A 17,138-nucleotide genomic window follows, 5' to 3' on the forward strand; every position below is an offset into this window, starting at 1 on the left:
GCTAATTACTTGGTCCTTCTAAGGAGGGTCTTGGTCTTTCTTGGCAGAACTTTGCCATTTCTTCAAACTGTGCTGCCTCTGCTGGTGGGTAGCATGGAGCTGGCCACCATCCACCAGGGCAGTTTAAGCGTCTGATTAGCCTGGTTGCTGTGAGGACATTCTCTTACCACCGCCTAGGAGCCCAGTCTCTCTCTGTTTTGTTTCAGTTTCTCCTATTTTGATCCTTTTGTGTGATTTAGATGACTTATCTCTGCATTCAAATGTCAGCTAAATGTCCCAGGTAAATAAATTAACAGTAGCCTTCAAATTAGGTCATTTTGGGCTGTGGGCAGCAGTAGTTTGAAGAAGCAGGAATGGAAGAAAGGAAAGAACAAAGAAACATGCTAAAATTGGTATACAGTAAACCCTCAATTTAATGGACTTCGGATTTAATGGACTTCAGATTTAATGGATACAATTTCCAGTCTGTATGTTAATTTAAAAATGATTTTAACCAAGACTTGCTTATAATTAAATTAACAGGGTTTCTTTTGTTATCAATTCACTTATTTTTAACAAAATTTAGCAAATAGACCGTATGTTGGAAAAACCACTGTAGTAATTTTGCTGCCATAAATATTACATATTTACAAGTATAGTCTACATCGTTAAATCCAAGTCACCGCTCGTAAACAATGTTGGGCGAATGATTAGCACCTGCTCACCCCGCATCGCACAAGGTGACTGGTTCTGAGAGAGGACTTTCTGCAGCAGTTTTAAGGTGTGCCGGGTGATGTTCCCACGCCCTGGCCCTGAGCATTTTTGTTTACTCACGGTGACTGGTGAATGCATGCATTTACTACACCTACTCAGTATTACATTTAAAATTACAGTAATGCATATAGAAGACTGTTCTGTGAAATTAAATTGTTCATGCATATTTAATTTTTATTACACAAACCTGTACATGAGTAAAAACAGGTAAACTAATTTGTCAAATTTTTAACATCACTTTCAGAAAACCTACTTTATTATATAATGGGCTTTCAGCTTTAATGGAACACCCCTTGCTCGAATTAGTTCATTATATTGAAGTTTTGCTGTATTGTGTGTGCCAGGCACTGGACATTCTTAATTCTCAGGCAACCTTCAGGAGGTGGTATTATCTCTATTTTGCAGATGAAAAAAAAATGAGGCTGAGTTGAATGCTGGAGTGCCAAAGCCTCTTTCCACTACACATACTATGGCTTAAATGTCTGGGGATGAAGATGGGCGGCCGGTCGGGAGACAGGAAGGAGGTATGCGCAGTGGGCAGGGCCCAGAGGAGCTGTGAGGGCCTAAACCAGCCGGGACTTTGCAGGATCTTTTGAGCTCTCAGGCTTAGAAGCCACCCTAGTCTCCTGGGCTGGAATATAGGCTCTCTGTCTTGATCTCATTTTAGACAAGATATCCTGGTTGAAAATAGAGCTGTTTTCTTTCTGAACAACTGAAAAAGATTATTTAACTAGCAAGATAGACTTGAAGAATAAGGTGTGGCTGTATAAACTGAGGAAGCTTTTGGATATGTGTTAAAAGACTTGAGCCAGACTCTGAAGGAAGGCTGGTGAGGCTTTGACTCAGTGGGTCTCAGGAAGAGGGGCATGGTCGGTGGTAGCGCAGGTTTGGGGTGGAAGTGTAGGGAGGTTCTTGAGCAAGTGCTAAGGGCAGACTGCAATGGTTGGTTGTGATAAGAGGGGCCTCCCCTGACCTGGGCTTTAGGGAAGCTGCCAGCCTTCACTCTAGGTGAGCCGTGCTGGAGGAGCCCTGCTGGAGGGACGGACTCCCATCTGTCTCTGAATGGCTGTGTGAGTCTCTGCTGAGCTGGTCTGCTCGTCTGTGCTACAAACCACTTCACCAGCTCCTTTGCCAATGAATGCCAACTGGGCTTCTGCTGGGGCTCAGTGGGTGTGGGAATGGATGCAGAATCCTCGTTAGGGGAAGATATTCTTCCCTCACCCCAAGTTGTCAGTATCCTTGGCAACTGGCCTTTTCTCTGATTACCTGCCATTTCCTGGAGGGGAGCAAGAGGAAGGAACTTTCTTTTAAACCCAGGTTGTAGGAGGTCTAGAGCAGGGACCTGTGTTCAAGACGACTGAGTGCCTGCCAGTGTAGGGGCCAATTAGCAAAGCTCTCCCCCCAGTCACCACTGCCTGCCCTGCCCTCGATTTGGAGAATGCATACGTAGGTCATTCCCACGGCACAAACAGAAACGGAAGCCCAGAGACCTCCAAACCACCTAGCTTGTTTGTGGCACATTTTGTGGCTTCCAATTAGTGAGTTTTTAACCACAGAGAAGAAATAACATTCTTCTACTGTTTTTAAGTTAACAGAAGCACTTTCTTAGGGATGGGATCTAGAAATTTCCTTTTTACAGATGAGGAAATGGAGGCTTAGACAAAATAACTTGCCCCAAATTATCCAGCTGGTAAGTGGCCAGGCCCTCCCATTGGGATTGCTCTGTGCCAATACTGTGGTGTGCATTACTGGTCCAGACTGCAGCCTGTCCTGATTCCCAAGACCCCTTGGCAAGTCTCCTCTCCCAGGATGTATTACTTTACCTCTCTTGGTTTAAAATAAAACAAGCAGAAGCCAACTCACTTCTTGCCTCCGCCACCCCTTGTGGGAGAAAAAAGAATCCAGACGCCAGGCTCAACTATGTGTTTGCTCCTGGACTGGTCGGTCTCAGGCCAAGCAGCCTGTGTGGGGTGTTTTGTTTTGTTTTGTTTTGTTGGTGCCAGCCGCACAGTTGGGTCTACTTCCACCGATGGCCTTTTTGTGCTGTAACTGAACCCCCCTGTAGGAAAGTGCAAACCAGCACCTGCCATGGGGAGCCCAGGCTTGGACGGCAGAGGGACGGCTGCTGGAGTAGACGTGTGCTTTCTTGTTTTGGCTTCCTCCGCGATTCCGGGGGCTGACATTTGCTCCTGGCTAGGTTTTTCTTATGTGCGTGCACTAACCCAACGGGCCACCTTCACAGGAACATGCTTCCCAAGTGCTCTGATGCTGGGCTCTCTTTGGACCCTTCCATCATAGAGTGTCAGAAATTGCTCCACTTGCCTCTATCCTTCATGCCCGTGGAGGCTACCGGAACACAGTGTCCGATGAACTCAGGACGGCTGATGGAGCCTTGGGAGCAGGTGTGCTGAGAAGCACACTCCATGTTACAGAGTGTTTAAGCAAGAAGCCAACTGTTTGGCTGGTACAGAGGAATTTTTCCTACGGAATGTCAGTGTGGACAGAGCGCTGATGTGACTCTTGACATTGACAAGATCACTTCTCTCCTCTTGGGCAGGTGGATTTATTGGGAAACATTCACTGTCACCTGGTACTGTGTACCAGGCTCTCTTGTGGGGGAAAGGGAACAGAGAAAATATCAAGATTTTCAGTTTAGACAACTGAGTAGAAGGTGAGAGCACAGGATGGGGAACGGTGTGCAGGGCTCCCACTCAGTCCTGGAGAGGAGCCAGGCCTGTGGAGAGACTGACACGCAGCGAGAGTCAGAGGAGCTCTGTAACGTGGTGAGATTTCAAGACAGGCATGGCCTTCTGGGGACAGCATGAAGGTCCTTGTCAACACGTTAAGCGCCCAGCCTGTTTTGTCTTCCGGACGGAAAGTACAGTGTCACTCACCGGTGACTGGCTGGGCGCTTAATGTGTTCATGGAAGCCACCTGGTTAGAAGGGTTAAGTAGCAGGTGGGATGTATAGAGTAGGGCCACTTGGTGAAAGGCCCTGGCTATGCCCTTCAGTGATTACCATCTTCCAAAATGGTGAGAGTTCTGGAGGGTCGATTTGGAAGGATTAGAGGCAGAAGGCAGAGGCTGTTGCAGATGCCCAGGTGAGGGATGGAGGAGGCTGACTGAGGGCCACACAGGGGAGCAGAGGCAGAAATGGTGTCTCTCCATAGGCCAGGTCCTCTCATGGACCGAGCAGGAAGGTAGGCTTGGCAGCACCCAGCCCAGGGCCAGGGAACCATGTCCAGGGGAGCAGGCGCCTGCCCAAGCATTTCTCCAGAGCCACTGTCATTCGGTGACTGGACCCAAGATGGGGAAGGTGAAGCAGGAAGATGCTGACAGGGCAGAAGGGAGTGCAGGGGAAGGAGTTGGAACGTAGGAAGGGCCATCTCCATTGGGCCAGGAGGGGGGTTGCTCTCTTGGAAGTGTATCTTTTGGCAACCGGTAGACAGGTTTGCAGGCTGGTCAGTCAGCATCTTACTCTGTCCCCGAGTTTCTGCTCTGCTGGGCTCACCAGTCCAAGGGAATGACAGGTACTGGGCGTTTGTTCATACAGGAACCTTGTGCTTTTTAAAAAGTGACATTTTTGGTTTCTTTGCCAGGACAAGGGCTGGAGCTCATTTAATTCAGCATCTGTAGGACATGGTCTTCAGCCAATGGGAAGGTGTCGACTTGTTTTACAGGGTGCTTTAAGGAGGGAAAGAATGTGAAATTGTACAGTTACTGGAGGGTTTGCTGTGGGCCTCAGGTCTGTGTCTATCTTGGGTTCATCCTGGACAGGTGGACAGGGAGAGCTGAGGAGTCAGGGTGGGTGTCTGCCCTCTATTTCTGTCGCTCTTTGGGACATAGGGCTAGAGGCAGCTGTGGTTTGAGTCTTTAGGTCAGAGCTATGAAAGGTCACAGGTGCACTGATATGCTGATCCCATTAGCCTTTGGGGGTAGCCAGGTGTCTGACTACAAGAGGCCTTTTTGTTTACTCCCCTGGGCCACATGATATTGTCTCTTCTTTTAGTGTCTCGATTTGGAAATATATGGGAACACTGCTTTTAGACATGGTTATGGAAAACTTTTTCTATAAAGGGTCAGACAATAAACCTGAGGTCTTGTGAACCATTCGCTGTTGGAGCTACGCAGCTTGGCCTTTGTAGCAAACGAGCCTGGCTGTGGTCCAACAAATCCTACTCATAACACAGGCACTGGTTGCTTTTGGCTCTTACACTGTAGACACCCTTTGGTTTAATTCTGATAGGGAACTTCCTGCCCTCTGCTGGGACTTACCCAGCTTCCTACGAAGGCTTCCTGAACACCTGATCCGAGTGCGCACCGAGGACGAGGAGGGTGAGTCTTTGCCCCTGAGAATCGTAGGTTTTAGGTGAGAGGTGGGCACTGACAGCTCCAGAGAGAAGGGCCAGGCTGAGTCAGGAGATCAAACTGTCCAGTCACCAGCACGTTGGTGCAGCCTGTGAAGGACTGAGTGTTGGGCTTCATTCTGTGGGTGGTGGGGAGCCAGTTTGAAAGGTTGTGCTCAGGACCTTCAGGTGATCACACATGCACTTTTGAAACATCACTCTGGTCGTGGTTTCCAACTGTATCTTTCAGTTTAGTATGGACATTTCAGCCCAGGGTTTGGTTACTGTCAGCACCAGAGCAGGAAAGTGGCCCAGAGTTGCAGGGCGGTCCTGGCCACAGGTTTTAGTGGGCTAGAGTGCCACACTTCTCAACAGGCAGAGTTTAACAGAACCTTCCACCCGCAGGCAAATGAGACAGTCTGTCCCAGTGCTGTGGTGTGTGAACAAAAGTATCTAGGGAAGCCCATCCCTTGCTTCAGATGGAGTTATGTGGCAAGAAAGCTTAAAGCTTCAAGAAGCTGATTCGCACCCTCTGTGCATGTAGCTAGGCCTGTGACCAGCACACAGAGGATGGTGTCTGTACAAACTACTGCGGCAAGGTGCGTGTGTGCAGGTTGAAGCAGGTGCTGCTCAGGTGCATCACAGATGGCTCGAGGCCGAGGCACACCAGACATGGTGCTCACTGTAGTTGGGGTGGCAGAGAAAACCCTAAATGTATATAGTGCTCTCTACTCCTAAAGTATTCTCCCTCAGAGAGGTTTCTAGGCAAGTAAATTGAGCTGCCACCATTGCCCTTTAATGGGTACTGGAATTGCGGGGCGGGGGGGGGGGGGGCTTTGGGGGGTGCTTTATGTGCCGTGACAGGAGCTGTCATGAAAGGAGACCTAATAGCAGTGCCTACAGATACTGTTTTATTGAATCCTCAACAGGCCTGTGGCAGTAGGTGAGGAGCCTCGGAGAGGGAGGTGGCTGTGCCAGCTCCATGCAGGGCTCTCCCAGTGCAGCCTGCAGACACACTGGTCCTCTGGCCAATCAGGTACACTTGTCAGTGGGTGGCCTTCCAGGCCCTGGGAGGGTGGTAGGATGTCTGGGTAGGAAACCACTGAACACTTGGGGAACTGGATGCTCTGAGTGCAGTAATGCTTGTCATTGGGGATGTGCCTCTTGAATTTTGCTGCCTGGTCTTGTCTCTGATGGTGGGTGGGTAACTTCTCCATTCTGAGCAGCACTCCTTGTGTTTTCTAGAGGCGTTTCTGGGCTCATGGGAGAGAAAGGTGAGGCTTTCATCAGGCAGCTCAGCCTGTGCTGTGGTTCTGGAGTGTGAGGCCCACACCTCATTTTCCTGCTTAGGGAAGCAGATGGTGGTCAAAATGGTTTTTGTTGGTTTTTTTCCTGCCTAAATATTTCTGCTGTTCTGAAATGTCAGGTTTGTTTTGTTCATGGCAGTGAATTTAGGGCTATGCAGCCTCTTTCCCCCTCCTCCGGGCTGAGCACTGCTCCCATCCTCCTCGAGAACTGGGTTCCTGCTGCCATAAACACCCCTCGGACTTAGGACAAGCACTTTGGTTTGTTGGTCAGTAGCCAGACACCCTGACCCAGACATGTTCATCTCCTGGCGTGGTTGGGTTGTGTGACTCTGAGATCACCTCGCTGTGACCCACACACAGGCTATGATTTGGAATTTAGGTTCCCAAAATCTCATCTCTTCTCTCACCTGACGAGCCACCACTAGACACATCCGTTTCCCTGGCCATGAAGGCTTGCACCACAACTTAGTGTAAGGGACCACGTGGTGTGCATGGCCTGTTCCCTTGCTCAATGTGGTTGTTTCTCAGCAGGGGGCCCTGCCACGGCTCTGTGGGAGGTGGCTTAGCTACCAGTTATTACCAACTTTTCGTGGCAACAACTGGGGAGCCAAACTGCAGACATCCTCAAAGCCTCTAATCAGGGGTCCTTACTTTCTGCATCTCCCCGGAATCCAGGCTGTCTTGTGAGCTATCTCCAATCTCCAGACAGACTTCCTTTCCAGGGGCTTGAAGTGGGATCCTCCTCCCTGCCTCTATCCTTGTCTTTCTTCTAATGAGTCTTGAGCCACCTTCCTTGGCAGATTTCAGCCCTTATCAGTGTTCACTGTTTTCTCTGAACTCTGGCCTTGCATCAGGGGCATCTGTTGTTGGTCTGTTGTGAATCTTTGGTCTCTGTAAGGGGCAGGACGCTTTGAGGAAGAGTGGGGCTGGTTTTGGGCTTGGTCCAGCCTCTCAGCCTCACAGCCTACGCATCCTGGTCTGGCCTCTAAGACTTGCTTCTTGCCCACTCCATGCAGAACTCCTTGGGGAAAAGGCAGCCAGTCTAGACCTGAAGCTCTGGGCTGTTCTAGAAGAGGCTTGCTTGCCTCACAAAAGCAGTAAGGTAGCCCTGCTCAGCCCCAGGGGTGGGGGTCCTGGAGGCATGGAGAAGACTGAGCAGTTCCCCACATGACATTGGGCTCCTGGCTGTAGTTTACTCTCTCTCACTCTGGTCTGGTGGTGGCCAAGGCAATTTTAGTAATCTTATTTAAAATACCTATTTATTGTGTGTGTTTTTCTGAATACGCAAGTGTAAATAGTATAATTTGCAGTGCAAAGCCCTTGGCAATAACTTTGTTGTGTATTATGTTAAAAAACTCTGGAAATCGCGAGCACCACGGATTGTCTTTCCCCTTGGGGCAGTGGTTACATGTAGGACTCTGAACTTGAACCCTTCGGCACAGTTGAAGCAGCAGCCTGCGTGTGTGGACTGTCACCAGTGCCTCGTCCAGAGATGCCTGCCTTCATCCACGGGGACTCTGCACCCACTGACTGTGTTGGACTCTGCATAGACTGACCCTCTTGTCTGGCTGCTGCAGTCTGCCGGAATGCCCTGACATGTTGCATTTTCCCCATTTGGATGAATAAAAATAAAAGCTTCTGTCTTAAGCAGGGCCTTCTCTGGTTAAACGAAGGTGCTTTGATAAAAAGGGTCAAGTGCACAACAAATTTCCTGGCACTTAGCAGAGAGAACCATGAACAGGAAGATCTTGCCACATGGGCTGAGCCAGAGTGCTAACAGTACACAAAGTTCACACAACCTCAAACTGTAACCCAGCACTGTGAGTGGTGAGGTACGGATGCCGAATCCTAAACCTCAGCTGACCAGGTGTGTTTCACACCCCTGGCTTAATCCTCATACCTGCTCCCCAGGACTGAACGTGCCCCAGGGAGTAGAGCTTCTAAATGGCAACAGCAATCGGAAGGCAAAGCTGAAGCTCTTCCTGCTGCTGCCCCAGGTAAGCCAAGAGCTGTGTGGCGAGGCACTGGGTGTTTCTGCTTCATCTTATAAACTAAAGGCCCGCCTTCTCCCCCGGCACACCATCGGTTTGGATTTACAACCATGCTAGAACTGACGGGCCAGACCCCTGTTCCCAGACTTTCTTGCTCTTGGGCCCTGAAAGATGGAGGTGACGGTACCTGGTAGAAATCCCAGCCTTTCACCTTTACTGTCAAATCTGCGAATAACATTACTTAACTCGGCAAAGCTTAACAGGAGTTCGGTAACCCCCAGGAGACGGGCATTGAGCCCACTGCAGAGATAAGGAAAAGTTCAGTGAGGTATGCTATCTGGAGTGAAGTGCTCAGAGCTTATACCCCTGCTGCCCACTGGGAGTTAGTGAGTGCACATCCTAGCCATGCTGCCTGGGCCAGGAACCTTTAAGGGCCCAATGTCTTCCTGACTCCTGCCCTTCCCCCTGGCATATCTCTGACCAAACGAAGCATTATAATCCACACATCCATTACACAGATGACCATACAGGGTCCCAGAGGCCAAGCCACTCCCCTGGGCCCCATGTCCTCTCTGTGCAGACTCCGGTTTTCACCTCTGTTGGGGTAGTTCAGAGTTGGGAGTGGATTTTTCTCTCCTTCACCAAACCCTCTCTGCTCACTTGTGCCACTGGGACGTGGGCAGAATTCAGAGTGGATAGGGCAGCAGTACTCCTGGGAGACTAAGGCAAATGCCGCCTATCTTTCATTCTGAGCTGCCCCTCCCTCCCCCACGAGTTATTAACAAGGCTCCAGATCCGCTCAGCAGGGCCCACTAGATGTCCACTCAGCCTGTCATGTATTTTCACTTACCTTGTGAGCAGTCCCAAGGTCACCGTCAAGGAAGAACCATGGTCACAGAACCAGGATCTGAGTTGACTAGCATGAAGCCTTATGGTCTTCCTACCACAGTTCCCTGCAACCACCACCTTTCCCCCACTTCCCTTCACAGCCGGGCTTAAAATCCACACTTCCTTCTCTGCTCCCTCCACCCCACCCCACCCTAAGCATCAGTGACTCCCCAGTCATCCAATCCAATCGGCCTTTCCGGTCCTGCCATCACTCCCAGGTAGAGCTTGCTAGTTCTTAAGGCCCAAAGCTGTGTCCCTGCTCCATGTCCTTTCTCTTCCCCCCTGACCCTAATCCTGCCCTTGCTTAACTGGAACATCCCCTGGGCACTCGCTGCCTTCCTAGCTTCACCTTACATGCCAGAACAAGATTCTCAACGCATTTGGCAGTATCTGGAGACATTTTGGTTATGACAGCTGGTGGTGGTAGGGTGTGCTATTGGTATCTAGTGAGCAGAGGCCAGGGATGCTGCTAACCTTCCTGTGACGCACAGAACAGCCCCACAACAAAGAACTGCCAACAGCCTCTGCTGTGGTGGCACCGCCCACACAGTTCCTGGTGTGTCAATTCTGGACATCTCCAACTTGTATTTCCCAGGTGAGCGCCAATCCATACATTAAAAGCTCAATTTATCTTCCTGGTGTTTCCTCCCCTTTTTCTCACCAAGTTTTGACTTTCCGGGCTTCTCTATCACCTATCTTCAGACTAAATTTCTTTAAAAAGCAGGGATGGGGAACATCTGGCCCGCAGTCTGTACAAGGCCCATGAAATCATTTGGTCTGGCCCTGCCAAGGCATTAGGGCAGTGATGGCGAACCTATGACACGCGTGTCAGAGGTGACACGTGAACTCATTTTTTTGGTTGATTTTTGTTAAATGGCATTTAAATATATAAAATAAATATCAAAAATGTAAGTCTTTGTTTTACTATGGTTGCAAATATCAAAAAATTTCTATATGTGACACGGCACCAGAGTTAAGTTAGGGTTTTTCAAAATGCTGACACGCCGAGCTCAAAAGGTTCGCCATCACTGCATTAGGGATTAATCAAATGTCTGACCAAATATAGCAGGCCAATTTTTAAGTTGTAATTTTCTATGGCCCTCAAATGATGTTATAAATATTCAAATGGCCCTTGGCAGAAAGATGTTCCCACCCCTGTCTAAAATTGTTAAAGGAAGTTGGCTTAGAACTCTCCAGTAATTATCCTTCTAACACCTTGGCCTGGACCTACCTGCTGGCCCAGCCTCACCTCCCATCATGCTGCCTTCATCAGACCACAGTGCTCAACACTGTCTTCCTGCTCCAGAGTCCAGCACTTCCCCTCGCTGTCAGTGCAGTAAAATCTCCTTGCCAATGCATATACCCTCCCTGTTCTTACAGGATCCCATATACCTGCTACAGCACTTAGTATACAGGTGCAGGTGCAATTACTCATCCTGGGTCTCACGTAACTAGGGGACCTCCCGGAAGAGGACTCCTTCTGAGGCACGTTAGGCCTCTGTGCTGAGGCGGACTGGTGTTTGGACTCCTTTGTCTGGGCCAGGGCATAGCTGCAGAGGTGAGGATTGCTACTGAATCCCTAATTCCTGGTTACTGAGACCCTTGGGAGTGGAAAAGCCTAGAAAAGGCTGTCCTGGATTCTTGCCCAGGGTGGCCAGGAGTGTGGATGTCAGAAATACACCCGCCAGCCTGTGAGAGGCAAAGGGAAAGAAGCCACTATGCTCTGGAGGCCCTGCCATGGCCCTCGCCCAGCTTCAGGGGGGCTCACTCACCACCTTCCCTTCTTTGTGGCCTGCATCTCAACCCACTTCCTCCAAAGCCTGGGTGTAGTAGCTGAGGTCCTGGAGGGCAGGCAGGCGACGCAGAGAGGGGAGCACTGTTCTTCTTCCTGCTGCAGAGAAGGGGTGGGGTGGTAAGGACGGCAGGGTATGGGAGCCTCATCCCCTGGTGTGGGGTGGCTCCCAGTGAACAGAAAGCAACTTTTTCAAGCTGGCTGTCCATGCCACCACTTCTGAGTTCCAGCAGAGCAGACCTGGACCCCAGGTAATCTGCCTACCTTTCTGCTCTTCAGCTGTTTCTCCAGCACAATCACATTCTGGGCGGGAATTCACTCTTCCATCTCAGCCGGGTGAGATGCTTTTGTCTTTTAAGGCTTAATTACACGCTTATGATTTCCCTAAACCTCAAACACACAAATAGTGCCTCGCCTATTTCTCAGAGGGGCAATGCTCACGATGAAGACGAAGCCTGTGTCTTCTCACCCCATAGGCCTGGCACCTCAGCCGCTTACAAAGGGTCTGAATGGAGGTGGCTGCGGCTCACACACCTCTGATAGTGGGGGTTGGGGAGATGCTGCACATGATAAAACTGGTTTTTACAAAGCAATGCTGTTTGTACCAAAATATTTAATGAATATGCTGTTAAAATAAAACCAACGGAAGAAATAGTAATACAATTTTACTGGTTTATATTTCAATTCATAAAGTTAACACACTAAGACTACCCTAACACAATGTCCACGCACCTAGATTTAGACGGGCTTACAGCTGTTTTGGTAACTGAACAAGAAAGACACAAAGTGGTGGGGGAAGGTGGGAGGAGGGCTTGCCACTTGTTACCTCCACGTTAACACAGATGACCTCAGCAAGCGTCAGTACAGCCAATGGGAAAAGATACAAAACAACCCAAGTGTCTACATACAAACCAGCGCCTCTTGTAACCAGCTTCCTCCAACCACGCAGAGACGGCGACGAACCATCTGCAAGACAGCCTGCCGGCACATCACTATAGAAGTTAAAAGTCTGTGTTTGTTTGTTTAAAAAAAGGTGCTAAAACCTCCATTCCATAGTTTTGGAGCGAGAACTTGCAGCCCATTTAAACAGCGAGGTTTGCACCCAGCCACACTCCAGGGGAGGACACGGGCCAGCAGGATGGGGCCTGGGCGTCCCACATGTACATTTACACAGACACACACAGAGCTCAGTGTCCTCCTCACTTACACAATCTGTTGTGCAAAACACCTGGAATCTCGAAGTGAGGGAGCTTGTCACAACTCTCAGAACGGCAGGGAGGAGAGCAGAACCCAACAGACCTTAGTGAAATTAAGTGCCCACATAACCACATAATTAAGTTGTGCAGATCAGTCCTAGTCTGGGATTTAAACACTGTCATTTGGGGGCATTGGGAAAAGATATTTTTATATATATATACATATACACACATGACACATTGAGCAAAATAAGATTTGTCCACATTATGATTATTCAGTCTCATGGTCACCCACCCCAGCCCTGTGAAGTCATTTTGGCAGCTAACACTAAAAAACAACAGGAACCATGAGAGTTGCATAGAATTGATCTGAAACGTGAAAAATGCCAAACCAAAACCTGTGCATCATATAGTTTAACAAAACTAGACTGCTTCACTGCACCCATGAAACCCTCCTCTTTAAAACAAAGTGCTTCTCCATTACCCAGAGGACCCTCTGCTGGCACTGACGCAGGTAAGAATTACTGGAGTTCCTGATCCTCTGCCCCACCCCACCCAGCCACAGTATATATAACGTGTATTAAAAAAAAATTAAAGATTTAGAAAAAAAACCAACAGCCTGAAAGGGTTCCCCCAACTCTGATCATGTCAGCTCAGCCTGTGGGCTGGGTGAGCCTGGGAGTCGCCTGGGAGTGATTTCCTAGAGCGTCCAGAGCAGCCGCTGGGCTGGCAGGCCTGTTAGTGTCAGTAGTTAGGAGAGCCTTACCCCAGAGGCGCCTGCTTCAGGAGCTCTGGGCCAATGACCTACCAATATGCTTCTAGGAATCTGACTTAGGTACATCTGGTCCTGGGACATGTCACAGAATCACACATCTGGCCAAAGAAGGCAACAAAAGGTGTTGTGTTTTCTGACGGTGTCTGGAGGCCGCAGCTGCTCTCAGCAAGTCTCTTTCCCTTGAACGCCAGTTGCTGTCTTTATGGAGCTCAGTGTTCGGTTAAACCACGTCTTCTTGGCTGCTTGTACCTCATTTAGGGCAAGGCCCAAATGGTGCTCCAAGTCCTGCAAGAGGAAGACTGCATGAGGATGCTGGCTCCAGTGCCAAAGACGCTGCCTCCCCAAGAGCTGAGCCAGGACAGGAATTCAGTCTATTTATTTTTGAGAGGCCTCTGGAAATTCCCCCGTCTCAAACTGACATGGAAAGAGCTGGAATGCCTAAAGCTGTTAAGCCCTCCTTGTTTCTTGCCTAGTTTATTAACACTGCCTCCTAAACAAACACCTCCCTCCCTTGACCACCGCTGCACATCAGGCACACAGAGCTCATGCCCGGGTAAGGCTGCATCATGGACTTGCAGAAAGAACCTTAAAGTCTACACTCCTGAGCAAGGCACTTGAGACGTCGGTCTGGGCCAACACGCAGGCTGTTTCAGATCAGCACCCACATCCACCCCTACCTCCTGGGGCTCCTTGCTGGGCAAGCCCACACCTCCCTGTGCTGCTCCCTCCCCCAGGAATGCCTAATCTTCTTTCTCTTCTGTAGCTGCAACCTGTCCAATTCTTGGATCACAGCTCAGATACTGCTTGCCTGTCCTGGGCAGTCCTATGAGCCATGTCTTAGCTTTGCCGCCCCAGCATCGAGAACAGGGCCTGGCGAAGAGCAGGTACCCAGTGAATGTATGAGATGCGGGAGGCCCAGCCTAAGCTTGGTTCCTTGTGCTCAGCACTGGTGCTGACAGAACTAGCCAGACAGTATAAAGAGGACCAAGATCAGCCCCAATCCCTTCACCAGGAATGAAGGCTCGGATAAATTAGGTAACATGTCCAAAGTCACCAAGCTAGCTAGGTGATGGGAGCTGGGACATAAGAGCCGGCATTTATGAAGCCCACACACACTGTGTAAACCCTTTCTATGCATTACCTCCTTGTCCTCACTCATCATCTCCACTTGCAGATGAGGAGACTGGAATGTAGAGAGGTTACAACTCAAGGTCGAAGACTCTGATAGTACAGCTGTGACTTGAAAGCACGTATTCTCTGCTCCACCAAGAAGCTCCCAAGCTTGATAATTATCATTATGAAAAAGGTCAATGCTTAGGACAGGCCATGTCAACATCCACTGGTAAATAACACGTAACAGGCTTCTTCCCGTGAGCATCATAGTTAAAGTTGACAAGAGAAAAGAGCCCCAACCCCTAAAGGTCATGCTGGCGTTTCCCACACCAGGACCCCTCTGGCCGGTCCGAGTCTCATGGCAGCAAGAGAAGAGGCAGCGCTTTGGTCCCAGGGCGGGGGAGGGGGGGCGCTGTTACCTGTATCTTACACTCGGCCTCCACCAGTTGCAGCTTGGTCTGGGCCAGCTCCAGTTCCATCTCTCGCAGCTGGTTCTTGAGCGTCTCCTTCTCCTCATCTGTGTCCTCATCTAAAGCTTCCTTAGCTGCGCTGACGCCCTTTATGCGCCCTTCTTTGTTGAAAAGCTCTCGGCAGCGCTCACAGTCATCTACTTTTTGCTAAAATTGAATGTCAGATGTAAAGAGACAAGAAGAGAACTGGTCGTTTAGAAGGTGTGAGCATCACCCTCCTGGAGCCAAGAGGTGGCTTCTCAGTGGGCACCACAGCTTCTGAAAATCTGCCCCCTGTAACCAGGTAGACGGCCTATGGGAAAACCACCTGGCGCTATGCACTGAAAGCAGTGAAAACAGTCTGATGTCGTGATCCAGTCAGTAATCATATCTAAGAACCTTGGCTAAAAAATGCAGCAGTGACTAGATACGATTTATGTACAAGGATTTTCACTGCAGAATGAGAGATAAGCTACCCAACACCTGGGAGAAATTCAATACACTGGGCTGTATTTATATAGGAAGTATGCAGCCTCTAAGTTTCTGAGGAATTTTTCATAACATGGTAAAATGGTACACAAAAAATGTATCTATAGTATGGTTAAAATATATACCAGAGTTCATCAAAATAAGATGCCACTGACTGTAAGAAACATCATCTTATGTTCTTCTAAGAAAACATTCTGCCAACTAAACCAAAACCTGCCCCAATTTCAGAGATGTGAGTGTGAATGCATATCTTAGAATGAATGAAATTGTGTATGTTAAACAGAACAAAGACTGAAAGCATATACAACCAAGTGTGCACGATGGTGATGTTGTCTGTGGATAACAAGATTGTAGGGGTTGACCAGCAGGTGTGGCTCAGTGCCTGAGCATCGACCAATGAACCAGGAGGTGATGGTTCAATTCCCAGTTGAGGCACATGCCTGGGTTGCGGGCTCAATCCCCAGTATGAGGCATGCAGGAGGCAGCTGATCAATGATTCTCTTTCATCACTGATGTTTCTCTCTCTCTCTCTCTCGCCCTCTCCCTTTCTCTCTGAAATCAATAAAAATGTATTTTAAAAAAAGATTGTAAGAGATTTTTTTCTTATATACTCTTCCAAATTTTCTGCAATGAGTTTTATTAGTTCTGGAATCAGACAATAAATTATATTTACAAAATAGCTACTGCTGGTTAAACACTTCTTGTGGGGGCTGGGCATCATCTTGCTCCAGTAGAATGTTCTAAGCAAACATGGTCATGAGCACAGAACTCTCTATTTTCCTCTCCACTCAAGCGTAAGTATGTGAGGAAAGCATCTTTCAGTAAATGACTCATCTTAGTAAAATTTGGTAAGTATTCTTATACAGGTACAGCTTAAAGAAAGAAGCATCGTTACAAAAGCTCCCAAATTGGCAACAACTACACTTTAAAATGTCAAGTCGTCGTCGTGGCACGTGGATCATTGTGACAGCAGAAGGAAGTGTCCACGCAGGTGGGAGGGACAGGTCACACCGCAGTCCTGGCCTCCAGGCCCCAGTGCTGCGCAGCATGCACTGCCCACGTGGCAGCACCCGGAATCTAGAGCCGCCTGTTTTGCTTACAAACTCCCCGGAGGAGATGTTGTACACATTTATAAGGACAAGGACCTTGGATTTTGAAATCTAAAGCCAGAGCTCCTTGGGTGTCATCTGTATTCCCCTCCAGAGGACACAAGCACAGGATCAGCTGTCAATTACTGAGTCAGGCTGTGGTATTTGTCAGCTTCTCTCACTTCTGAAATCAAAGTACCGCCCTTACTCAAAATCCGCACTGCTGGTTACAGCCATAAACTGAGCTAGGTGCTATAAAATTTCTTTGATAAAGGAAGACTTACCCGAATTTTCTCAATTTCCACTTTATTAGCTGTCTGCTGCTTCTCCAATCTTTCACTCAACTGAGAACAAATCTAAAGGAACAGACATAACATCAAATGAAAATCTCTTGAGCAACACCATCAGCTGCATACTCTGGGCTGGGTCCACGCTCAGCAGCAGATCCTCTGCATCCATCAGCCTGGGACTCGCAGGCCCCTATCAGCACCACACTCGATGGCCACCATTTCTGCACCATGAAACACACATGCACAGAAGGTGCAACCTGCACCTGAAATGCTCCCAGGAACACAGTGTGGCTTCACTTCTAAGTGCCCACATGCATGCTGGGCACTCACTATGCCTGGTGCTCTACCCACACACTGAGATCGCAACTCTTTCCCTTACTCTGCAGTTGACCAGCGAGGCAACGTGGCCGGGCATGAAGTGCCTGGTCAGAGCCGGAAGCTCTTGGGTGAGGAGGGGACACAGCCCAATCCCCTGGTGCGTGGACCCACCTGCTTGTAGTCACCGATGATAGAACTGTTTTTTTTAATCTCAGATTCTGCCTTGTCGAGTTCCCGCCGACACATTTCTTTTAGCTGCGTACATTGAAGAGGCAGAAGTGAGTGTTTTAAGGGAAATATAAAGGGCTTCCCACAAAGTCCAGACCTGACTCTGCAAGGGCCC

At 49.0% G+C, this 17,138-nt stretch overlaps 2 protein-coding genes across 5 annotated transcripts in view; one reads left to right on the top strand and one right to left on the bottom strand.

The window, feature by feature from the left end:
• The window catches only part of STRBP (spermatid perinuclear RNA binding protein), a 127,306-nt gene extending 119,253 nt beyond the window's left edge, over positions 1–8,053 (top strand). Inside the window, exon 18 of the mRNA XM_014528893.1 lies at positions 7,808–8,053. Within this exon, the coding sequence (XP_014384379.1) occupies positions 7,808–7,956 (149 nt within the window). The 3' untranslated portion in view covers positions 7,957–8,053. The remainder of the gene's footprint in view (positions 1–7,807) is intronic.
• RABGAP1 (RAB GTPase activating protein 1) overlaps positions 4,232–17,138 on the bottom strand; it is a 135,835-nt gene continuing 122,928 nt past the window's right edge. For 3 of the 4 annotated variants that reach the window (XM_014528891.1, XM_014528890.1, XM_014528892.1), the window contains 4 exons: positions 16,967–17,050; positions 16,472–16,543; positions 14,581–14,778; positions 11,674–13,333 (listed from right to left, as the gene is read on the bottom strand). In XM_014528891.1, coding sequence (XP_014384377.1) covers positions 13,211–13,333; positions 14,581–14,778; positions 16,472–16,543; positions 16,967–17,050 — 477 coding nt within the window. In that variant the 3' untranslated portion in view covers positions 11,674–13,210. Of the gene's footprint in view, positions 4,438–11,057; positions 13,334–14,580; positions 14,779–16,471; positions 16,544–16,966; positions 17,051–17,138 lie in introns of those variants that run through there. The other variant, XR_001359584.1, reaches the window with a different exon arrangement.

The sequence above is a fragment of the Myotis brandtii genome, unplaced genomic scaffold, assembly GCF_000412655.1.
Source record: "Myotis brandtii unplaced genomic scaffold, ASM41265v1 scaffold658, whole genome shotgun sequence".
Lineage (NCBI taxonomy): Eukaryota > Metazoa > Chordata > Mammalia > Chiroptera > Vespertilionidae > Myotis > Myotis brandtii.